The sequence below is a fragment of the Octopus bimaculoides genome, chromosome 20, assembly GCF_046866305.1.
Source record: "Octopus bimaculoides isolate indiv1 chromosome 20, ASM4686630v1, whole genome shotgun sequence".
NCBI classification, from domain to species: domain Eukaryota; kingdom Metazoa; phylum Mollusca; class Cephalopoda; order Octopoda; family Octopodidae; genus Octopus; species Octopus bimaculoides.
The window spans coordinates 41,725,000-41,752,499 of NC_142947.1; the positions used below are offsets into that span (position 1 = coordinate 41,725,000).

The 27,500-nt window shown below is 33.2% G+C and overlaps 1 protein-coding gene across 1 annotated transcript in view; it reads right to left on the bottom strand.

Moving 5' to 3' along the window:
• LOC106877957 (lactoperoxidase) overlaps window positions 1-27,500 on the bottom strand; it is a 30,366-nt gene that overhangs the window by 166 nt on the left and 2,700 nt on the right. Inside the window, exons 3-14 of the mRNA XM_089338429.1 lie at window positions 25,425-25,440; window positions 24,210-24,349; window positions 22,588-22,764; window positions 16,849-16,870; window positions 14,230-14,339; window positions 13,272-13,364; window positions 12,888-12,944; window positions 9,820-10,261; window positions 8,967-9,152; window positions 5,827-5,987; window positions 3,093-3,192; window positions 1-492 (exon numbers count right to left, since the gene is read on the bottom strand). The exon at window positions 1-492 is cut by the window's left edge and continues 166 nt beyond it. Of these exons, the coding sequence (XP_089194555.1) occupies window positions 141-492; window positions 3,093-3,192; window positions 5,827-5,987; window positions 8,967-9,152; window positions 9,820-10,261; window positions 12,888-12,944; window positions 13,272-13,364; window positions 14,230-14,339; window positions 16,849-16,870; window positions 22,588-22,764; window positions 24,210-24,349; window positions 25,425-25,440 (1,856 nt within the window). The 3' untranslated portion in view covers window positions 1-140. The remainder of the gene's footprint in view (window positions 493-3,092; window positions 3,193-5,826; window positions 5,988-8,966; window positions 9,153-9,819; window positions 10,262-12,887; window positions 12,945-13,271; window positions 13,365-14,229; window positions 14,340-16,848; window positions 16,871-22,587; window positions 22,765-24,209; window positions 24,350-25,424; window positions 25,441-27,500) is intronic.

The following is a 27,500-nucleotide window of genomic DNA, read 5'->3' on the forward strand; positions in this document are numbered from 1 at the left end:
TTCATCAAATAAACTTTACATTCATAAAAATCTGTATACATTTACTACTTCTATTTCATTTACTGTTCTTTCTTATGACACTATTACTTCTACTAGTCTATTGTTACTGTTGTCACTGCTACTCATCACTTTGTAGAATTCTATGGATTTCCTATCCATTGTATAAATCCATCTGTTATCTTATCGTGCAAAGTTGCGTTATAACCGCCAATATAATAAGCGATGAATTCCGATATCTTAGACGCCTTTATCGCATACATATTCAATAATGCCACCATTCTTTTATCCGCCAGAGCATTTGGACACGGAGTCAATCTAAATGGAATGTCGATGCAAGGACACTGAGTTGGATTGGTTGACTTACAATAACGTACTTGTATATCAATTTTAGTACATACTGGTGAAATGGATCCGAAATCGGACCATTCTCTTGAGATACAATGATATTCGCAAAAATCTATATCAGGTAAACTAGAGCAGTCAACTTCGATCCTTGAAAGAGAATAAAAATAAAGAGGAGCAAAATAAGCGTACATCATAAAATATAAAAGAAAATATAAAGTGAGAAGACAGAAAAATTCAGTAATCTAAAAAGTAAAACAACAAAAAATAACAACTTCGATAATGTACGTACCTGGTTGTTCGAAAACATGAACTCCCTATTGAAGCGCGCGCGCACACACGCACACGCACACGCACACGAACAAAAATACATACGTTGCAATCGTCTCCCATTTGACTGAGATGCTGATCTCAAATTATGTAAAAAAAAAAGCATGTTCTATCACAACAGAACTAACCCTCACTATAAGTACACCTTTATTATAAGAAAACTACTCGTTCAAATCAGTGTAGACAAATATAGAAGATACAAACATAGAAATGTATCAGCAGTATAAATAATCTTTTGTACCTCAGGGACAAGGCCCGAGATTTTGGGGGAGGGGGCCAGTCGATTAGATCGATCCCCAGTACGCAACTGTTACTTATTTAATCGACCTCGAAAAGATGAAAGGCAAAGTCGACCTCGGCGGAATTTGAACTCAGAACATAAAGACAGACGAAATACCGCTAAGCATTTCGTCCGGCGTCTTGACGTTTCTTATTTCTTTATTGTCCACAAGGGGCTAAATATAGAGGGGACAAACAAGGACAGACAAAGGCATTAAGTTGATTACATCGACCCCGAGCGTAACTGGTACTTAATTTATCGACCCCGAAAGGATGAAAGAGAAAGTCGACCTCGGCGGAATTTGAACTCAGAACGTAACGGCATTCAGCAGTATAAATAATGTCATTGTGATCTGATGATCTCGGAGCTGGAGGTGGCGCGGATTTGTCTCCCCGCTTGCGACATAAACAAGAGTCCGTTTTGCACCAAAAGCCAATATGGAAGACTTCTTTTCTCATGGTAATTATCACAGTAAAGTTTGTTTAAGAAGGGATGAATATTGCATCTCCTTATTTATACTGCCTCTGTTGTATATAAATATTTTAAAACAAGATAACTGTTAATCACGACACTAGTGCTTGACATTGCGCTGATCTTCTAATGCTAACGGGAAGACAAATCGCTGTTATCTCTAGCCATCGAGAGTCCATCATTGATAAGATTGATAAGATCAAGGCGGATCGAAATCATGTGGACTTGTCAATTCGGCGCTGGAGTTGGTGGGGAATTGCATCCCCGCTGGAGATATAAACAAGAGTGCATTTTGCATTGAAAGCCATATGATGTATTTATTTTCATGGTAACTATAGAAATAATCTTGGTTCTAACAGAACATCCATGTTTAAGCGGAGACAAATATTACCTCTCGATAAATAATGTAATTCAATTACACGAATAAAATTGTCAATCGTATACAACAGTCCAACACTGTATACGACGCAAATTAACTGGAAAATAGTTGTTTATTACATAAAGCACAGGACAAACTGTAAAACAAACTAATTAACATCAATACCTCTAACACCTACTACAACGTACATTACAGATGCAAATTAACATATCCAAGTAAAAGTCTCATATTCTGATAGCAAGCTCACATCTCAAATAATTTTCAAAAAATTATTCTCTAAAAACCGTACAAAGCATAAGATATACATCTTTAATCTACGCTACACTGACCCTTTCTACTGGATACCAGAAAAGACTAGGGATGAAGGGTGAAATACCATTAAGTAAAAGCACTATCAATGTCATAAAATATGGACAATAATCTCACTTCGCACCAAAAACATGACACTCACTGGCGTCAAAGTCCATTATATCGTCAGCAAGGAAACTTTGACTCATGACTAGACGCTCTATTGTGAACATGCGTCCCATAAGTTGAAATATGAAAAATCGAAGTAAAAGAAATCCATTATCTTCAAAAAGAAGCTCATTATCTTCAGAACTTTGCTAATATGTGCATCACAAGTGATGAATAACAGCAACTGTACTGCTTAGTCAGTCAGGGTCCTCTCACCCTTTTTCTGTGTTCACCACCAGAATTTAAAGCTGCTGAAGAAGTCTGTTTGTAATCGATTGTGTATTTTATCGCTGAAATTAAGGTGAGGTTTCCATGGTTGGGATACCTTTAGTCTGAAGGAAAGAGAGGGACCAGTATTACCACATGATCAAATTGCAACGGTGCAACCCATGTCACACGTTTTTAATGTTGAAATATCCAATGTCATTCTCAATTAAATTCAAGCCCCATTTATCTGGAACACTGGAACTACGAATCGAAGTTTGCTTTTCAATCACGAATTTTTAACACTACTGCTCAATCAAGAACTGTACTTCAACAAAAATTGTTTTGTACCATATATGTATATATATATGGTACAAAAATTGTTTTGTACCATATATATATATATATATATATACAGGCACATATTACACTCTCATTTCTTAAATATATTTATATACACGCAAGCTTGCTACGCTCAGTTGATGTAATAGCTGAATAGTACAGACTTTTCTATGAAAAGAATATTCATAAGTTTGCAAACCACAGTCAATATAAACATATTGTATAATGTGAGTGAGCAACTGAAAGAAAAACATTAACGAATTATAAGTGTTTACAATGAATACTCACGAACTACAGTTAAAAGCCTTTTCTTTTACTTCAGTTAAACCGTTTACGTTACGACACAATAGGCGAGCCATAGTCATATTTCTGATCTGTCGAAGTTGGTCTGAAATGCGACAAGTGTAAAATAAAGAGTTGCCGAAATGGTATAACATCAAAATGCAAATAACAAATAACAAAAATTAAAAAAAAAACTCATTACAGAATACAAAATATATACAAAAAAAAAATCACTTGACATGAAAAGAGCATCTAGAAATACAAGAGGCAAATCTTATTGCCAAATCAAACTCGCTCCCACCCTAGTTCTTTAAATTACAAGTAAAACAAATGTAGCAGTCATACAAACGTCTATCTGTCTTATTTAGTCAAACAAAAGAATTCATATTCATAACAATGACAAAAATATCTTATGTATTCGTACTTTGCTCATGCATTCTTAATTCAAGTCTTGTCCGAATCAATTATTTCGTCCATTCTCTGGAATGGAATATATGGACTGGGTTTGCTTCATTCAACGATAGATCCCTATCCTGCAAATCTGTGATTTCATCCTAACAATAGTTTAAAATTTTGGTACAAGGCCAGTGATTTCGGGGCAAGGGATAAGTCGATTAGATCGACATCGGTTCTCGACTGATATTTATTTTACCAACACCCGAAAGGATGAAAGGCAAAGTTAACCTCGTTAGAACTTGAACTCAGAAAGTGAAGATAGATGAAATGATTTTAAGCAGTTTGCCCGGCGTGCTAACGATTTTGCCTGCTCGCCGCCTTTACCTCATCCTCATATTATGATTAGAAATGGCGCAGATAGGTTTAAACAGCAGTGAATACTAAGACATTTTCCTATTATTAAGCTATAGGATTGTGATTCAACTTTCTCCACTTTCCAACATGTACCCCGATGTCACTTTCTGTGATATCTGAGAGACGAGTATCATAGAAATTACAAACAGCAATGAGGACAAACTATCTCCCTGAAATACGTCTCTCCTTCTGTTTAACCTTTGCTAGAAATTCTCTGCATGATGTTAATTCTATATTCCAGTTCTTCTTCGATATCCTGATAAAATTGAAAATGTTCCAACTCAGTATCAAGGCGGGGAGCTGTCAGCATCGTCAGTACACGAGAGAAAATATTTTGCATCATTTTGTCAGTTTTACGTTCTGAGTTCAAATTCCTTTTGGTGTCGATAAAATAAATACCAGTTGTATACTGGGGTCGATGTCATCGACTTACCCACTCACCTGAAGTTAACTGACCTTGTGATAAAATTTGAAACCATTATTATCAGTAGTAAGATGGTGAGCTGACAGAATCGATAGTGCTTAGCGTCATTTCATTGGTCTTTACATCTGAGTTCAAATTTCGCCAAAGCTGACTTTGCCTTTCGTCCTTTAGGGATCGAGGACAGAAGTACCAGTGAAGGATTGGGCTTGCCATAATCGACTACATCCGGCCCCGAAAAATTTCTGGACCTGTGCCTGTAGTAGAAAGGATTATTATTGTCATCATTATTAAGATTGTTAAGGAGGCCAGCTCGCAGAATCGTTAGCACGCTGGAAAAGATGCTTTAACGGCTTTTCGCTGGTATTTACATTCTGTGATAAAATTCCATCAAGGTCTACGTTACCTTTCATCCTTTTGGGATCGCTGAAATTCTTTCAGGGATCAGTGAGCTCTGGTGTTGATGCAAACGACTAGCCCCCTCTCCCAAAATTTCAGGTCCTGTGCCTACAGTATAAATAATAATTATTATTTGTACAACGGATTGGTAGAATTGTTTTTGCAACTGATGTTTAGTTCTGTCAAACTAGATCGAAACGTAATATCGTTAAAGACAATGTAACATTGATCAGCACATTTTTCTTACTTTTTTTTTTTTGTAGACATTGTAAACTCCAATTTAGTCTTTTAAGGGGGGATGATTTTATCTGAATAAGATTTCGCTGCTATCTGTAACAGAGACGTCACCTCGTAAAGAGTCCCTGGTTGGGTTACATCAAGCAACATTGGTTCAATGTCCGTCTTAGACATATCAATTTCTGATGAACAAGTTCGTATGTATTGCGTGATGTTCATACATGTCACAAGTTAAGATCATTTCCATGTTTACATTTAAGATAGATCAAATACACATCTCGGGAGTTAATTAGCAATGCAATTTGCCTAACTGGAAATGAGTAACATTTGCTATTTTTCAATGATCTTGGCGACTGTATTTCACTTCGATATTTATATTAGGGAAGATACTGGAAAGGGCAAAACTAAATGACCTGCAGAATTTAGTTATATACTTTTGAACTTCTCGGATTAAAACCTGTCAGGTGTGGGTGGCTTTACTTGTTAACTCTTTGGGGTCGATGAATTATAGCCCATGAATCATGCGAACGATTTCATTGATTAAATTATCAATCTTACATTTTTATAATTATATTTAAAAAGTAGATATCTATATATCTGGAAGTATGTGGAACGAAAAACAAGTCGATATCAGTCAAGTCTACAATAAAGATCTCCCCAAATTAGTTTACTGATATTTGGAGGATGCAAGTGTTACAGAAAGATGAAATCCTGGAAGTAGAATAAAAATGATATGAGACTGAAAAATAGAAACATGTTTCTCTAAAAGACTCATAATTCCTGATGTTCAACGCATTGGAATAATGTCGTAGAAATTTAACTTTAGTAAATTAAAATAAATGGAGCTGTAATGATAAATAATTTATAACTTACAAGACTCGAATACACCATCATGCTCATAATAGAGTCTGTCACCTTCCTGCAGCTTCTTAAATTGCTCTTCAAAGAGTTTTGTTAACGTTGGTCCAAGCATACTGGGACCAGTTATTGTTTCCAAAAAACCTCCAGGTAGGAAACCAATGTCGTAAGGGTTCCTGGAATATACACACACACAGAGACATATATATATATATATATATATATATATATATATATATATATATATATATATATATATATATATATATATATATATATAGTTGAAATTTACAGAAAAACAAAAGACAGGTGTATAAACAACAAACAGGTGTATTAGTTTAATGCTCGGGAAGGTGAGACATTTTTTTACGTTTTTTACTTTTGGAGCCTACGCTCTTCAACTGAGAGGAACACACGAGGAAATATACAGAGAGAATTTTAAAAATGCTTTTGGAGCTAGCGGTCAATCATGGTGGCTGGCTGGACAGAGATAGTTAGGCAGGAGAGTTAGGAAGAAGGGGAGATAATAAAGTATTGGTGATCCCAAAACGAAGGTGCGCGTGCGTGTGTATGTGAGAGTGTTTAAGTGTGAGCGTGTGGATAGGGGCTGGTGACTTAGACGTGTGGATGTGTGCGTGTGTGCGTGCATCTGTAATGTGTGGGTATGTTGGGTTTGGGGTGAGGAGGTGGAGGGTAGGGATGGGTATGTTGGAGTTGAATTTGTGGGATGGGGTGGTGGGTTGGTATGTGTAGGGGTGGGGTGTGTATAGAGGGGTAACAATGAAGGGAAAAGGTGGTTAGTAGTGAAGAGAGGAAGTAGCTGTCGGGGCAACAGAGGAGAGGTGGGTATATATACATACACACACACACACACACACACACACACACACACACACACACACACACACACACACATATATATAGTGTATATGGTATTAATAAAATTATATCACATTTGAATCTTTTTGCGTTTCAGTAATTTTTCTTTGATTTTAGTCATTCCCGAATTTGATGGACATACAACGTTACGCAAGTAGACCCAAGAAATCTTTTGTGCAACTTTTTTATTGATGTATTAGAAAACCCATAGCGACGGGTCGAAACATATATTGTACCCAATAAAGTCTATTATACATTCCATCTCTTATTTTGTTAGTATTATTACCCCAACCGCCACTCCGCAGAAAATCTACAGATAAAAACAGGTAACCTAAATTGTGTTGGTGCTTTACTCATCATCTATTTACACATTTTGTATAATTTTCCCATTATATATATATATATATATATATATATATATATAGCAATAAGAAAATGGAGGGGAATATGAGGTACTCATCAACTTGCACACACTGTATTCCGTTGATTAATCTGTTTATTTTATAACTAAATTGAACAAAAACACAATATACAGACACTTATGACATACCATGTCATATCAACAATTAAGATTTTAAATTTAAAGGACATTTAACAATTGGAGAAGGGATAAAATATATATGTATTTACAGGGGTTCGACAAAGTAATGGAAGTACCTTAAAATTTCAAACAAATGTATTTTAATATGGGTGAGGACCGCCTATGGTTGTAATTGCAGCTTGAATTCTACAAGGTATGGACTCGTACAAAGTTTGAATTGTTTGCAAAGGAATTTTTGTCCATTCTTTAGCTAAAGCAGTCTCCACTTCTTGTGATGATGGTGGAGGATATATCGATCCCTTACTTGTTTTTTTTTTAAATGCACCATAAATGTTCAATAATATTGAGATCTGGGGGCCGTAGTACATATATATATATATATATATATATATACTTGCATACATATATACATATATATATACTAATATACATATACTTATATATATATATATATATATATATATATATATATATAAAATGAAGTATATAGAAGAAGAAGAAGAAGAAGAAGAAGAAGAAGAAGAAGAAGAAGAAGAAGAAGAAGAAGAAGAAGAAGAAGAAGAAGAAGAAGAAGAAGAAGAAGAAGAAGAAGAAGAAGAAGAAGAAGAAGAAGAAGAATGTTTATGACAAAAAAATTACAGGCTCTCCCCTTATCTCGAAACAATCAAACTGTCACTGTATTTTCTTTAACGACATACTACTTTTGGAGAGGTCTTGATTCTTGAAATTATCTCTCCTTTTCATTTGATGTTTCATCCATTTGCCACAAAGTGATTGTGGTCTACTCTCACTGAAAGAATTTATATTGCATGCTATTTAGTCGTACCATTTAAAAAGCTAAGTGTGTCAAGTTCTGTTAATTTGATTTTAATTTAATTAATTTCATTTCATTTTATCTAATTTTGTTTTATCTGTCTTTTTTCAGGTCCAGCAATGTCATCACAAAACAAAAGAAGTCATTTTGCGTCCTAGAATACACTAAAACTGAATCATGGACATGTGTTCAACGAAAATCTCGTACAACGTTTACCAAGCAGGTACCAGACAGACGTTCCATTTTGAATTGGCATGTAAACTTTAAGGAAGAGGGGTGTTTCTAGGATGCAAAATGACTTCTCTTGCTTTGTGAATCACATTACAAGATCTGAAAAGGGACACAAACAAAATTAAAATCAGTTAAAATTAGATTAACAGAAGGAAACGTTACATATTTTAAACTTTTAAATGGTACCAATTCAATCATGTTACCATTTGAATTTCATGACATAAGAATTCTTAGAATGTGACATAGACTTTTGAAACACCATGTATATATTAGTGAAAACTTAGTGTTTCATTAAAAAAAAATGTAGTTAGTGTGAATCATCGGACTCCTAATTTTAGTGCTAGTAACTAATTTCAGTGCTGTTGACTGACTGAATAATGGTTATGTATATTTGGCATGAACAAATATTTGTACCGATGACAGATTAATGAATATTCACGCCAAATCGGTTTGCTTCAAATTCATTGCTGATGAGCTTACGATACAACATCCCTGGCTAACAAATCTTGTCAATTCCATTCTTAGGCTTTCCTAATTATAGCTGAAACACAGAGTAGATTAAAAGAGATTTTTTACCAATGAATATAAAGAAAATATTGTAACTGTGAAGTTTCAAGTGACTCGCCAATATTCTGAATAGTATACAACCAGTTAAGAAGCAAATATGAAAACACTTCAATATCCACTAACCCATATAAATCGAGCAACTTGGTTTTATGTGCAGTATCCTGTAAGGGCAAATTTTCAGCTGGTAATGAATTTGAGATATACAGCCAAATGTAGTATGTTGGTATTCCCCAAAACTGCGTATCTTGACTTGCGATCGCCACTATATCAGAATATGCACAATCGTTTCGAAAATCACAAGGTATTTGTCTGAAAAAAGAAAATTTAAAATATCAGAAAAAAAAAAAAACGAAGTAATAATGTTATAGGAAGTAAAATATATACACATTATAATTTCTAAGATTGGTAAGATACTAGACATTCTGGGAAGGGATAAAACAATAAAATAAATACCAGTGATGTACTTTTTCATATTTAACACCATCCGAACAATGACAAGTAAAATCTACTTTAAAAGAACGAAAAAGGACAATATTTTGTTCACTGATCTAACCATACTGTTAAAAAGTAATTTTGTTACAATAATATGATTAATCAGTAACTTCTAATTCACACATGCACACAAACACATATACACACATATATACCTGCCTATATATATAGGCACGTACATATTAGTATTTAGTTTACAACTACGAAGGCAGCGAACTGGCAGAGTTATTAGTACGCCGGGCAAAATGCTTATTCGTCACGTTCTCAGTTCAAATGCCGCCGGAGTCGACTTTGCCTTTCATCCCTTCGGGGTCAATAAATTAAGACAAGTTACACACTGGGGTCAATGTAATCGACTAAATTTCAGGTCTTGAGCCTATAGTAGAAAGGATTTATTTTACAAATACCAGTGCTATTAAAAAAGTGTCTGCTCTGAGAAAATTTGAATTTAGAAAGAAGAGTGTTGAACGGAATATTGACTTACTTTCCGAGTTTTAAACTGCAGTCAATCAGCATTCCTTTAGTGATGCTTGCGAGTTTGACGTCAGTGTCTATTTGTGTTGCGTCGTTTATGATACTTTTCAGATTAACATTTGAAGTTGGAACGATAGTTACAGTTTCTCTCATCATCGAAGCCATTGCTAATGTATAGGCAAGGGTGAAAGAATGAAAAACCATAGGAAGGGTACTGTTGGGAGTACGAGTACCTGTAGGCAAAGATCTAACTGGAGTGTTGGCACCGAGCAACATCGGTAAATATTCATTGTACGTAATATGCTGGAATATTCCAATCAGTAACTTCCTTGCTTCACCTGAAGGGTTTGGTACACCAAATTGAGTCATTTTATTGACCAGCCTATTGTGTTCATCCATAAGAACACGACTTAATGCGAATACTAAAGGGTTCTTATTGATAGGATCTGCAGCTATAAAATATAGAAAACATTTTTGTATTTATTAAACAAAATTAAAATTTCTTAGTGAAAGGAGATGTTTCAATAAAATCAACAGGGTCAAATTTATCATATCAATCACAATTATTTATTAAGTAGTAAACGACTGAAATACATAAGGCAACATTCGACAAAATTTGATCTCATTTCTGCTTTTCTTATTACATGAGAAGGATCTATCTAATTCAAACATGGATCATTACTACTCATTAATCTTTCAGAATTATTAATGATCTTTTTTTTTTCATTGATTTATAATATAGCAATAGTGTTTAAGACTTTAACAAGAGAATTCTATCGATTTAAGTGAATAAAATCGACAATAAATCAGAGTTGAATCTGATTTGTGTTGGCTTTTGCCGTCTCTCTCTTATAAAAGATGTACAGTATAAATTTAAAAAGATCTCTCTGAAAATAGTAAAGAAAGTAAAATTGAAAACGTTGTTAATACTCCTGAATAAATGAACATACCTATTCCTACAAGTGAATAAATTATTGTATCACCTCACTTGAGAGAAGCATTCGTCCTCCTCATCCCGTCCTTCTATTCTTTGCTATTTAGACTTATTGTCTGCTTAATCATCTATTTATTCATCTATTTACTAATTTACTTGATTCTCCCCTTTCCGCTTCCTCTTATATATCCATGATTTTCTCTTCTTTTTACATACATAGCCTCTCCCTCTCTATCTCCTATTTTCTTCTCTAGCTTCACTTTTTTCTCTACATACCTTTTTTCTCCATCTCTGCTTTATATAAATAGGGTAAATCTTTGTTTACCATTTATAATTTTGAAAACAGAAATAGATGCAGTAAATTATTTGCATGAAAAGGGTGTTATTCCCAAAGAAACGAGGTGCAGTAAATCAAAGCACAACATTAGTAAGAAAGTGGTTCGTGGGAATCTGTACTGGTGGTACACTCGCAATGGTTGCAACGAATGCCTGTCAGTTTAAACCCAGGTCAGGCCAGAATGAATCATTCGGTATTTTTATTTTAGATATAGGACAACATTATTTAATGTGTCCTTCATTTTTAAAATGTTAGAGCATAGCGTGAGAGAGATTTGGCTGGCTGTTATTTCTAGCAAAATTGAACAACCACACAAAGATTACCTCATTGGCTCATTTGCTGATATGTATAAGTAAACAAAAACTAAAGGAAATGGATCTTCATCTGTTTCAAGGATGATCTTTCCAGTTGTATAATCAACTGAACTGGTTACACATTCAACTGGTACTTATTTTATCAACCCTCAAAGGATGAATGGCAAAGTCAACCTAGGTGGAATTTGAACTCAGAATGTAAAGCATTTTGCCCAGTGTGCTAATGATTCTGTCAGCTTGTAGTCTTATGGCTACACATTATATTAACATATAACTGGTTGAGTATACCACAGGACACATGTACTCACAACATAGATCATAAGTAGAATCAGTACAACCCAGGGTGACATGACTAGGACTTTTTAATAACGGGATCTAATTATAGTGTAATTTGGCTGAGTATTCCAAAGATATATATGGCCTTAATGTAATTATGAGACAGAATCAGTCTGACACATTATGGATAAAGTCGGAGTTTCAACGGGTTCACAGACGTTAAACTATAAATTTCACAGGCTAAAACCTTAAAGTTGACACTGCTAAGTTGACAACGCTACAACGTAGAAAATTTCTGTCTCACTGCGCGCGCGCGCGGATTAATGAGAGACGGAAGATGTAAGATACGAGAATTTATATTAATCACTACAGTTATTTAGACACATATAGCATCGATCCCTCACGGGTGGAATACTTAACAACTAGTTAAGGAGCATCCAACGGTACAGATATGTCTTTCGTATGATAAACAATTACAACTCGTTAAAACCAGAAAAAGTTCCACAATGTATCTCCTCAGTTCCTGTGAGGAAAAGCAGCAAATTAAAGGATATAGCTTTATTTCATGAATGTAGAAGATCAATAATAAAATAACAGATGCAGAAAAGAATCTGTTATATTGATCTTCTACATTCATGAAATGAAGCTATATCTTTTAATTCGTTGCTTTTCATTACGAGAACTGAGGCGATACATTGCGGAACTGATTTTTTTAACGCGTTGTATCTTTATTACCCGAAGAGATACATCTTCACCGTTGGATGCTCCTGAACTAGTTGTTAAGTATTCTACCCGTGAGGGATTGATACTAGATGTGTCGAAATAATTGCAGTGATTAATAAAAATTCTTGTATCTTCCATCTTCCGTCTTTCATTAATCTGATACATAACGATCACAGTGATATATATATATATATATATATATATATATATATATATATATATATATATATATATATATATATATATATATATATATATATATACGCATACAAATGTAAATATTGCTACACACACAAATGCACACATACACCACATATACATAGAAAAATAGAGAGAAAGAGGGCGAGAGAGAAAGACGAAAAGTGAGAGAGAGAGAGAGAGAGAGAGAGAGAGAGAGGGGGAGAGAGAGAGAGGGGGAGAGAGGAGAGAGAGGGGGAGACAGATAGAGAAATATTGGTTTCTCAATGATAATTATCTACTAAAGAACATCTTACCTCCGGTTATTGGGTTTCCCGCTTTTAGAAAAAATGTTGTAGTCGGAGGGAACGTTCCTAAAATTCGAAACGAAAAGCAAGTATGAATGGTGAGTTAGACACAATTATTTCTGTCTTCAGCCATCCCTTATGATGTTACTTCTGTATTGTGTATCTAGGTTAAGAACGTCTTGCGCTACAACTTCTCTTGAACATGGTAAAATTTCGAATCCGTAGTGCAATATTATGAATTACCCATAAGTTATATAGCATTATTGCGGATTATAATAGTAAAAACTATATCCACATACAACCCGTGCACATGTACACTTAGAAAATATAGATGCATAGATAAGTCGATAGACACATATACCCGTATGTTCAATGAAAAGTATTGCTCCTTACCGGGTGGTGTATTGCCTAGGTGATGAACTGGTGAATACAGAAAAGACAAGTCAATCACATGGGGTATTTTATTTTTGCCTTCCGTTTCTGAACCTGTTTAAAAGATAAAACAAGAATTAAAGTAAGAAACATTTAGACAACAGTAGATATCACAATTAAAAAACTATTTCTTAATTATGAATAGACTGTTCAAAATGTCAGTTACTTATAGAAATTTAAAATTAATGAATTATATGGTCAAATTCTGATTTCTAAAAAAAATGACCTTGTTACTTCGAAGTTCAAAGTATTGCTTTCAATATATACAGGGACGTTTTTACAGCTGTTCGAGACATCTTTCCAGAAGAACAGTAACTATCTCTTCGCTTATCTATGATAATTTTGAGTAATTTTTATCGTATTACTTCTCAGCTGACCCTATTACGAACAGTGAAGCTGAATTCCTTTCTTACAAGCGTCAGATTTTTTTCTGTAAAAAAAAAAAAAAAAAAAGTCTGGTGGACGCATATCAAACTTTAACACTTTCGTATTCTTCTCTGAATACCTTTTAAAACGTTAAGTATGACTATACAAATATTTATAATTGGTTATCACTCTGTGAAAAATTGAAATTTTACATCATTCCACTTGTGTAAGATTTAATTGCTCACTCTTTTAATGTACAGGACATATATGTTTTGGAGTACTCTAGCCCTGTCTTTATGATTGTCTCTTTTATTAAAGACTAATAATATGAAGCTTTACAAAGTATTATAAGTGGAAGTATAGCTGACGCAATGTACACCATATATTGTATTTATTATATTGTTCTTTTAAAGATCAAATTTGAAAATCTCTATGGCAAACATAGGATCTCAACACAGAACCGAAATAAATCCAAATACTGTATTAAATCCTCTTTCTTATTACATCTGAAACAATGTTATAAATAAAGAAAAAGAAACTTTTTACTTCTTACCTGTGCAGTTGATATCCTTTATTAGAGTTGGTTTGTTGTATTTTATACACGTACACGATGTATTACGTGGGTCATTGGCGATATTGCAACTAATATCATAGCAGGAGGGACTTCAAAATAGAATGGTGTCATATATTAAAATTTAACATATATCATAAAACCCAGTGTGTTCCGTCGGTCACACTAGAGACAGAAGAGTAAAGCAACAAACGGAGTGGGAGGGAATATAGTCAAAGGCAGTAAATCAGGCAAACAGCATTCAAAAATTTTGGTCTTAAGACGTTAATATTTTACTTAAAATAAAACTGCAAATTTTTATCGTAAATTGTATTTAGTTTATCAGGTTCACACGCAGACACACACTAACACACATACACACACACACATATATACATATATATATATATATATATATATATATATATATATATATATATATATATATATATATATATATATATATATATATATTTATATATATATATTTATATAGGCGGTTCTCCAGCAAGACCACAGTCAAATGATTAGAACAAGTAAAAGAATAAAAGTAAAAGAATATATATATTATATTTAAAGATTTAACCGGTTTCATAGTTTACACTGATTTTCAAAAATTGAAACAGAAAGACGTGGGTTATGTCACAAATGTCTTGCATCTGACAAGTGTTTGCAACTTGTTCTAATTTCACAGGGAGTACATAGCTCAAATTAATATATCTTTTATATAGGACTCTTCTTAGAAATTTTTGTAAGCTCCCCGACATGTCCGTGTGTTAATATCAAGTGACAATGTTTGGCGTCGTAAGTTAAGGCTGACACGGTTGAGTGAACATGTCTAGTGACAGTACTTAACAATCAATACTCTGAATGTTTTCTGTCAAGTGTTGTAGAGAACGAACACATGATGAAATTTAGAAACTTTTGTACACTTCCCGCTACGTTCGTGCGTTAGTGTCACGTGATGGTATACTTTGCGCCGAAAATAAATTACGACTGACACAGTAGAGTGAAAATGTCTAGTTACAATGAAAACACACACTAAATTTAATCTGCCAGGTGGGAGAGTGGACAGAGGTTGTTTGCATGTACTCCAGTGGCTAAAGTTTAGGCTATTAGTTGTGTAATTTTTTCATGTTATGTGGCAGGATGAGTTTTGTGTGTTAATAGTCATTTGTGAAAGTTTGTTGTCTTGGTTTGTATTTTTGAATGAAAGCATTTTCTTTGTTTATCCCTCCTTCATCTGTTGTATTCACTAGACATAGGTAGAATAAGAAGATCTAGAAATTGGGGGATTTACTTTATGTACATATGTCTATGTGGCCACTCAGTGGAATCTTTCTAGTACCAGGGTCTCGTATCTGTTGTTGTAAATAGTTGGTTTTTTCTGAGAGTAGGCTTTCTTTGACCTATGTAAATTTTTTACTATCCTTGACATTTGACAGCGTTGATAAAATTCTTTGAAGATTAAATAAAATGATTTTTACGATAAAAAATCTCACCTGATTTGAATTTGGATGTTGCATCTTCAATTTCGATATACATGCATATGTGCATATATATATATATATATATATATATATATATATATATATGTGTGTGTGTGTGTGTGTGTGTGTGTGTGTGTGTGTGTGTGTGTGTGTGTGTGTGTGTGTGTGTACATTGGTGGCAGCCCGAGCATCTTATAACATAAATCGGGTTTATGGTTGACCAAATTGTGCAACATGCCCAGACCTTCTAGAAGGATAAGAATTCCTTTTTAAAGAGGGACAAAAATTTAAAATCAAATCTGATTTTACTTGTGCCTCAGAAAACCTGATTTATGTTATAAGATGCTCGGGCTGCCACCAAAACTAAATAAGGTCCACGGGATTATCGATCAAACGCAGATTTACACTACGCCGACAGCAAATTGCATTCCCAGAATACAGAATAATATCCTTTAGTGAACACATTGAGAGATGCGCAAATCAACTGCTACCACATATTCATATATGTATATATATATATACATATATATATATATATATATATATGTATAAGTTACTGAAGAGATTGCAAGAGTGCAATGAAATAATTTAACAAAAAACTATATAAATTAATAAAGGACTGAACCAGTGCGTGTGTTTATTACCGGCATAATGCCTCTCCCAAGGTTTAATTGTATTCCTTTCAACACACGTATCCACATCAAGAATCTTGCACACGAAATACACATACGAAATATATATATATACTTATTCACATATATATATATATATGTATGTATGTTTATATATATATATATATACATATATATGTATATACGTATGTATGTGTATGTATATATGTATGTGTCTGTATATATGTATATATATATATATATATATATATATATATATATATATATATATATATATATATATATATATATATATATATATATATATATATATATGTACGTACGTATGTATGTATGTATGCATGAATGCATGTAGATAGATATTTTGGTAGGTATCTGTGAGCATGAAAAGATTTTTAAATAAGATGCCCATTTTGAACCATTATAACAAAATATTATCAAGTTGTCCATACTGTGTTCAATTAATTATACAGGGAACAGGCTGTAAATAAAATATTTACCCAGGACTGCAGCAGGGATCAGCTGAAAGAAAGAAGAAATTTTATATCAGTTATGCAATAATCTCTGAGTAATTCTATTATTTCTACATCCCAAGAAGGCCTAGGATAAGCGAGATTCAAGAATAGCTCCTGATTGCACCTTTAAGCTTAAACCTCCACCGCAATAAAAAAAAAATGGGATTGCATTGCTATCTTATAACACTACCACAGATTACAGTTTAATTTGCCTATCATCTTGTGGGTATTTTCAGCTTGATAAACTGGAAAGTATTTTTCGTTTGTTGTATCCTGTACATGGATGCAACAGAGAAAATTCGGGACGTCAATCATCAACCATAGCCGTCAGTTGCCTGGAGATATATTCCCTTGGATACTCGATTTTTCAGTGTCTTATTTCCATTATTTGAAATTTAATAATTTTCTCAAAATAAAAGATAAGACTTTGTATTGAGCGACAATGTTGTTACGAAGAAAACTATACATTGATATATCAGATTTCCGAAGAAAATGTAATAAAGCGAAATAGCAAATTGATTGCAACTTGTAAAATAAAAGCTGGGTAGGAACTGGTCGAGATTTTAAGACAACTCTCAACACACTACAGTCACAAGTAGTAGGACACAATATGTTTGTATAAAACAACGATAAACAAGCGATATAAATATATATATATATATATATATATATATATATATATATATATATACATTAGACGGGCTTCTTTCAGTTTCCGTCTACCAAATCCACTCACGGCCCGAGGCTATAGTAGAAGACACTTGCCCAAGGTGCCACGCAGTGGGACTGAATACGGAACCATGTGGTTGGTAGAACACACACATACTTATATATGTATGCACACACACATGCATCTACATTTATACATACATATATGTACATATATTATATATATATACATATATATATATATATATATATATATATATATATATATATATATATATATATATAGAGAGAGAGAGAGAGAGAGAGAGAGAGAGAGAGAGGGGGGGGAAGAGAGAAAAGAAATGGCTATCGCCATCTAAACAAGGATTTTTTCTAAAAACAAACTATACTGCTGTTTTAACCCCAGGAGGACGCTTCCCCCAGCTGGTTTTCCAGGACGCTCCGCACTTGATATATATATTGTAAGCGGGGTGAGAATCCTACTAAACCTGAGATACCTTGGTTGGTGATCTTGAAGCTGGAACAGTAGCGCTTCTCTTCCCATTTACAATACATATCGAGAGCGGAGCGCCCTGAATAACCAACTGGGGGAAGCGTCCTCCTGGGGTTAAAATAGCAGGATCGTCTGTTCTTAGAGAACACTCATGTTTAGGTGGCGATAAATATTACTTCTTAAAATAGACACTTTCGAGCTAATTTGCATATATATATATATATATATATATATATATATATATATATATATATATATATATATATATATATATATATACTAGCAGAAATACCCGGCGTTGCCCGGGTTAAAGAGAATAATGAAATCTAAAAACACCATCTAGACTACGCATCATCTTTATATATAGAGATGTATATACACACACGCACCCAAACACACGTATATATATGTATATCAATATAAATATATGAAAGTCAATGAAGTTTCGTAAAAGGTGATCATGTACATACTTTCTTGCTGTTGTGATTATAACACCTCGTTGTAAACAATGTTCCTTGTTTTCCCTTGTGGAGCATATACAAATAGGTTTTTTTGCTGCCCACTCTTGAGCAGCCAACATACAGTTGTCCATGTGAGAAGCAGGGCTCTTCCAAGAGAAGACCAGCTACAGACAGTGTTTGACCCTGAGATTTGTTTATGGACATGGCAAAAGTCACACGAAGGGGGAATTCTAGTCTTCTGAATGTAAAAGGAATGTCTGCTCCTGATGGAGTAAGAGGAATTCTTGGAATAAAGACGTCATCCCCTTTTGCACACCCAGAAAGAATGGTAGCCTCGATAACATGTGACATCATTTTCTTTATCACGAGTCGTGTTCCATTGCAAAGTCTTGGTGGTTCCAGATTGCGGAGCAGCATAACAGGCGTTCCAACTTTAAGTGATAATATGTGGGGAGGTAGTCCTGGAGGCTCCAACGAATTGAGAAATTCAGGAGAATAGTTCACCACTTTATTTGTATCTGGAACTGTATCAACAGACTTGTAAGTTTGAAGATTGCCGGGAAGAGAATGCATCAGGTGTTGATTAATTTTTGTAACAGCTACGTTTTTTGGAGCTAATATTGCTCTTTCACATAGCCAATTGTGATTTTGGTAGTTTTGTTTAAAGTTGGGAAAGACTTTGTGTTTGAGGTCATCTACAGAATTAAAAACAAAACAAAATGGCCGGAGGTCTGCAACGAAATAATTTTACTCAACACTTTGCAAGTGAATCAGTGGAGGCAAAGATGTGTCTCATTTACTTGACAATTTATGCGCCACATTGCAGAAATCACAATGTAAGTATATCTGAAAGGGTAGTCTTACACTGTTGTACCGTTGAATTACAAATAATGCTCATCTGTTATGTTGGGGTTAAAATTTCATCAACATCAAAAATATATGAATTTTCATGGGAGTTATGGCCGTTATGCAAAGAATATAATTTCCAAATTTCATAAAGATCCATTCAGTACTTTTGACGTAGTTTTGGATAAGAAAACAAATGACTAATGTGTGTGTTTGTGTGCATGTGTATGTGTGTGTGATGGGTGTATATATGTATAGATATCTGTATGCATGTATATATGTACATATTACATGTACATCTATATATATATATATATATATATATATATATACATCTACACATATGTATACATATACATGTATGCACAAAGATCTCTATATATATATATCAATACATATACGTGTACATATACATCTATATGTATACATATACATCTCTCTCTCTCTCTCTCTCTCTTTCTCTTTCTCTTTCTCTCTCTCTCTTTCTCTCTCCCTCTTTCTCTCTCCCTCTTTCTCTCTTTCTCTCTCTCTCTCTTTCTGTCTCTCTCTTTCTCTCTTTCTCTCTCTGTGAAAGTATCTGTCATTACAGTATTGAAATGTGATTGTTTCAGTTAGTGGAATAGTTTCATTTTTAAACTACGCAACCAATTTCATTCAAATTTTACACATGCCTTACTTAGGGTTCCAGTTGTGTTTTAGTCAAAAAAATTTTTAACTTCTTGCAGAGTTCGAGCCCACGGCAACATAATATCTCCTCCACTATTTAAGTATTACGTGTCAAAAGTGAAACAAAAACACTGAAGTCAAAAGTACTGAACGGATCTTTATGAAATTTGGAAATTATATTCTATGTATAACGGCCATAACTCCCATGAAAGTTCATATATTTTTGATGCTGATGAATTTTAACCCGAACATAACAGATGAGCATTATTTGTAATTCAACGGTACAACAGTGTAAGACTACCCTTTCAGATATACTTACATAATATCTCCTCCACTATTTAAGTATTACGTATATCATGTCAAATACCTTCACTTTAAAAATGAAACTATTCCACTAACTGAAACAATCACATTTTGATACTGTAATGACAGATACTTTCAGAGAGAGAGAGAAAGAGAGAAAGAGAGAAAGAGAGATAGAGAGAAAGAGAGAGAGAGAGAGATGTATATGTATACATATAGATGTATATGTACACGTTATTCCACTAACTGAAACAATCACATTTCGATACTGTAATTACAGATACTTTCAGAGAGAGAGAAAGAGAGAAAGAGAGAGAGAGAGATGTATATGCATACATATACATGTATATATATATATACATATATATGTACACGTATATGTATAGATATATATATATAGATATAGATCTATATGCATACATGTATATGTATACATATGTGTAGATGTATATATATATAGATGTACATGTAATATGTACACATATATACATATATATACATGTATACAGATATCTATACATATATACACCCATCACACACAAACACATGCACACAAACACACACATTAGTCATTTGTTTTCTTATCCAAAACTACGTCAAAAGTACTGAACGGATCTTTATGAAATTTGGAAATTATATTCTATGTATAACGGCCATAACTCCCATGAAAATTCATATATTTTTGATGTTGATAAAATTTTAACCCGAACATAACAGATGAGCATTATTTGTAATTCAACGGTACAACGGTGTAAGACTACCCTTTCAGATATACTTACATTGTGATTTCTGCAATGTGGTGCATAAATTGTCAAGTAAATGAGACGCATCTTTGCCTCCACTGATTCACTTGCAAAGTGTTGAGTAAAATTATTTCGTTGCAGACCTCCTTTGGGTCTTTTTATTATCACTGCGACACACATTGTCCCCAGTTGGTAACATTGACTTCAAGGCCCTCCTAGATGAGAGACTGGCATTCCACTTAATGTCTATGTTCCATGCTGGCATGGATTGGAGAGTTATTAATGTAGAAATATGGGATCGTAGCTACTAACAGTTGAGGGTTGCGTAGTCTAGACGGCGTTTTTAGATTTCATTATTCTCTTTAACCCGGGCAAAGCCGGGTATTTCTGCTAGTATTATATATATATTTACATATTATATATATATATATATATATATATATATATATATATATATATATACATATTATATATATATATATATGTATATATATATATATATATATATATATATATATATATATATATATATATATATATATATATATATACATATTATATATATATACATATTATATATATATATACATATTACATATATATATATATATATATATATATATATATATATATATAAAAATGAGAATGTCTGTCTGTCTGTCTGTCTGTCTGTGTGAATCCCTAAAACTCAAGAACTACGCAACCAATTTCATTCAAATTTTACACATGCCTTACTTAGGATTCCAGTTGTGTTTTAGTCAAAAAAATTTTAACTTCTTGCAGAGTTCGAGCCCACGGCAACATAATATCTCCTCCACTATTTAAGTATTACGTGTCAAAAGTGAAACAAAAACACTCGTCAAATACTTTCACTTTAAAAATGAAACTATTCTACTAACTGAAACAATCACATTTCGATACTGTAATGACAGTATATATATAATATGTATATATATATATATATATATATATATATATATATATATATATATATATATATATATATATATATATATATATATATATATATATATATATATATATGTATGTATTTGTTTTGCAAGATTTATTGGCTAAACTGGCAATATGACCATCCCCAAGTACAACAACATATATATATGTATATATATATATATATATATATATATATATATATATATATATATATATACATATTATATATATATATGTATATATATAATATGTATATATATATATATATATATATATATATATATATATATATATATATATATATATATATATATATAAGAAGTTCACTTTGCAGTTACGTAATTTTGAGGTTACTCCAACTGTGCGCCATGGACGACAAATGTTTTCCAAATTCCAGTGCTGTCCAATGCCTTGTGAAACTGTACGTTATCTTGCCACACACGTGTGTTTTTGTATTTCTGTATGTGTGTGTGTATTAAGAGACGGAATATGCTGAGGAGCGAGAAAGAGAATAGGAAAGAAAAAGGAAAGAAAAGTAAAACAGAAACTCACATCACAAAAAGAAACGATGTCACTTTGTAGCACTTACCTGTAATGCTTCTTTCTGTGTCAAACATATCAAACATGAGGAGTTGTCCATAAATTGAAAAAAGGTGTGTTGCATCCGATGTTGTGCCGTTATGACAGGGGAACAACTGCAAACTTACATTTCTGGGTAAAGGGAGACGATCTTGACCCAAGAAACTCTGGTAATTGGGAGCTCCAGCTAAAGCGAAGAAATAAACGACAAATTTATTTGAGTAAATATATTAATTGGCATATATTAACTTCTTTCTATATGAAAATGTTTATCATTGCGTAATTACGTTATATTATTATTATTGTTCAGTAGTTTTATTTTTATAACGTGCTTTCACTTCACTACCGAGCGCAGCTCTGTGCGCCTTGGGTATGTGCTGTGGTTTGCTGTGGTGCTCTTATGGTTACTGTATTGAAAGTGTTTTGCGTAGGATGTGTACAGTGCCCAGTAGTGCAATTTTCTGTATGTTATATATATTTGTAAGTCCTGGTGTTTTTGTTATGTATTTGTCTGAATATTTTTTTATTATGCCTAAGGCACCTACTATAATAGGAAATGTTTCTGTTTTTAGATTCCACATTCGAGTTACCTCTATTTCCAGGTCTTTGTATTTTGAAAGTTTTTCCATTTCTTTTAGAGAAACGTTGTCATCTGCTGGTATTGATATTATCATTATTATTATTATTATTATTATTATTATTATTGAGCGAGAGAGCCGTGCATGCCATCAAAATGACACTGGGGTAAAATATACGAAACCCAATATGATTACCCACCATGATTACCCGTCTGATATGGGTACACCAGTTACATCCACCACAAACATATGTGCGCGACATAGTGATTACATATCAAGATAAACAACACATGACCTAGCAGGTGGGGCCCAGTTAGAATTTTCTTCAAGTCGAGTAGTCCATCCCACTCAAAAGGTCCCTGAATAAGATTTGTTTTGAGGATGCTGAACGAAACACTCAGTGTCCATCTACCAAATCCATTCTACCTCTACTATTGCCCGAGGCAATAGTAGAGGACAAGGTGCCAAGCAGAGGGACTGAACCCGGAACAATGTGATTGGAAAGCAAGCTTCTTACCACAAAGCTACGCCTGAGCCTATAAAGCTAAGCCTGCATATATATATATATATATATATATATATATATATATATATATATATATATATATATATATATATATATATATATATATATATATATATATATATATATATATATATATATATATATATATATATATATATATATATATATATATATATATATATATATATATATATATATATATATATATATATATATATATATATATATATATATATATATATATATATATATATATATATATATATATATATATATATATATATATATATATATATATATATATATATATATATATATATATATATATATATATATATATATATATATATATATATATATATATATATATATATATATGTATATATATATATATATATATATATATATATATATATATATATATATATATATATATAGTGTACTGTTCCGTGATGGAATATATGTATGTATGTGTGTATGGTGCATGCATGTATGTATAGGGAAATTACAAAACACTTTCTAACATACCATATGGTAAATGTGTTAAATATCGAGCATAGGGTGACGCTGCACTGCCTGCACGTCTCGGATCATCTTTATTACACTGGCCGTTTAATTCATAGTAGTTTGTATTGAGACATGGTAATGTGATGGGATTAGGACAGTGACTGTTGAAAAATAGAGAAGAAAGTACACAAGAAATGCAAGGAAAATTTCCAGGTTTGTGTATGTATCAGATTTATATATTTATGAAACGTTCACATTATTGTATATATTTTTGCATCTACATACTTGCCTAGATAATTACATAACTAAACAGTGCAAACCTAAGTGTCCAATGTAGCTCTCAAGAAAAATTACACGTATCTCTATCAATTAACTACTCACACGCGCAAATTAAAACACACGCAAACGAAAACACGCATAAACACACACATACACACACAGTGAGGACATTTATTGCATAAGACCCGAAAGTGAGGGTAACACTCTCCAATTTTTTCGTGGGTTATTGCTCACAACATTAATATTCAGTATGTCAGACTTCACCGACAAACTATAAGGAGACTAATCCATTAACAAGTGGAAACAGCTCTGATCACCTCTACTGTTTGGAACGCTTACGGGAATATTAACTAAATTAAATGTGGAAGAGTCAAGAAATTCTTGCTCTGAATTTTTTATATAAGAGACAAATGACTAAAAAATATGTGTTAGTATAACTGCCATGTACTGAGATCATTCCGTTTCTGAAATTCTCATATCAGAGAAACCTTTACATCAAAAATTTTGCATTTAAATACGCATAAGTATACATATGCACGGTGGTGCACCAGCATGACCGCAGCCACTTGGCTGAAACACATAAATAAATAAATAAATAAATAAATAAATATGTCTCTAAAAATACATTATGAAATGAGACCAAAATGCCTCCAAGATGTTTGAACAATACTTCATTTCATTGAATGAGAATGAGTGGGTAAATTATGAACAAAAGCGTTCCAAACATGAACAATCCACCTTTTAAGAAATACAGTTGCAAGATCAGTGCTGAATTTTAGAAAACTTTTGATCCCCTAAATTTATGCTGTTTTTTCTTTAATACAGTGGATGTGTATATTTGTACTCTAGTCTCTACAAAACATTTTCATTATACGAACGGATAATACTGATAATTTAGTAACTCTTATAGACACACGCAAGAGCATTCAAATGAATTTATTGGCATTATCTACTTACTTGTCTCCACTGCACTCTGCAACACCAGTCGAAATGAACGAAGGAAAAAGAAAGATATAGACGTTATTATTTTATAATAATATGTATTTCATAAACAATATTACAATTTCTTTACAACTGTAAATTTTATAAAATCAAGTTTTCTGGAACATTCAATTATTTTTCTGCCTTAGAAATATTATCCACATGACAAACAGAATATAATGAATTCCACTGAGAATAACCTGATGATTTGTAGAAAACTGTTGTGGAAGGATTCTGACCATCCTCAACTGACTAAAGGGTAGATTCACTTATTGTTATAAAACGAAGAACTGTGAGTGATTGGCAGAAAGATGCAAATAAAACTGAAGAAAAAGATTGTTCTCAGATTCAAGCATGACGATCGGTAACGAATAAGAAAATAGACAAAAAATATCAAGACCGAATCCGTGTTATGGCTGCGGGGGTCTACATTATAAAAATCACGGTCCGTTTAAAAATATAAACTGCTACAAGTGTGGTAAAACAGGCCACAAAAATTCGCAATGTAGGATAGAACCTAAGAAACAGTTTAACAGAAAGAATCGCGTAAAAAGATTATCGGTGACAAATAATACGAACGATCCTGAAGGAAAATTTCTGTATGTAAAAATCAATAACACAAAAGATAAGTTATCATTGGATACAGGCATCGACTTTTAATAATGTCACAGATACATAGAAACAAATCGACAGACCTAAATTAAATGAAACCTCGAAGAATTGGCCCAAGAGTTTCAGGAAAATATTATATTTTAAGAGGAAGGAAGTATGGCACAGTGGAGGTTCGTTTCGCGACGGAAGATGAAGTGATAAAGTACTCCACTGAAGCCATAAAAACGGAAGAATGGGTACCTTTGCCGACGTACTGTGGCAAGCGTGTTGCCAGTGTGAGAATTGGCAAAGTACCCCCAGAAATAAAGGAAACATGGCTGATGGCAGCCATTATGCTTAACATGGAAGAAGAAGCTAAAATACTCAAAGTGACGAGGTTGAATTGAAGGGGGTTGGGCATAGAGATGGCTATACAAACAAGTTTGGAAGATCTGAACAGGATTGCAGAAGAAATAGTTCTGCCCGAGGATATAAGACTGAGAGTGGTGGTGGAGGATAGGCCTCCCATGTACCCCCATGTGGAGAGAAGGGCTATATGAAGGCAAGGTGCCCCTAGAGAGAAAAAGAACAACAAATGGAACAAACTGAGGAGCGGGAGAGTGTGGACCAAGTGGTGCGCGATGATGTAAAGAAGACGACAAGAACAGAGGAGGAATTCACAGTAGTCAAAAAGCGAAAGAGAAGTGAAAGAGTGAGCTCTCCGCCAGAGAGGCAGAAAGAGAAAAAAGAAGTGGTTAAAGAGGTAGAGAAAGAGGTTGAGAAAGAAGTCGAAAAGGAGGAAGGTGAGAAGATTGTTGACAAGGAGATCGAGAAGGAGCTTGAAGAGGAGCTCGAGGAGGAGTTTGAAAAGGAGGAGGAAGCTGCAAGATTTAGGCGAACAACAGCATGAGAATGGGGCCCATGCAGCCATTTCATTTTCATTATATAATATATTTTTCATTTTCATTCGTTTTGTGTTTTTGTCCCCACTGTGGTGTTCTGTCTGTCCTTGTGCTGTCCTCTCTGTGTTTTAGCTGTAGTGCCAAAATAAAGAATTATTATCATGTTAGTAGTAATTCACTAGCAAGGATATAAAAAATATATGGCATCGCGAAGTGAAGTATTTAGCCAATCTTTATTTCAAATTGAAAATTCAATTAATTTTAATATGCTGATCTAATATACGATACATTTTCTCTCATTCAATATAATGTATGCTTCTCTTGTATTTCATTGTCTTTTTCTCCTGCCCTCATTCTTTGACAAAAGATATTCCAACCATAATCGACTCATCTCTTTTCGAATATTCTGTATGTCTAAAACAACAGTATCAAATGGTTTACGTAGGCTGTAATTCAAGAGAAGTTTGGTTGTTAGTAAAAATGTGCAGATGACAGGCTTTTTATAACCACAGTAATATACCAACTCTCCTTTAATTACAAAATAAAAATGTAAGTCAAA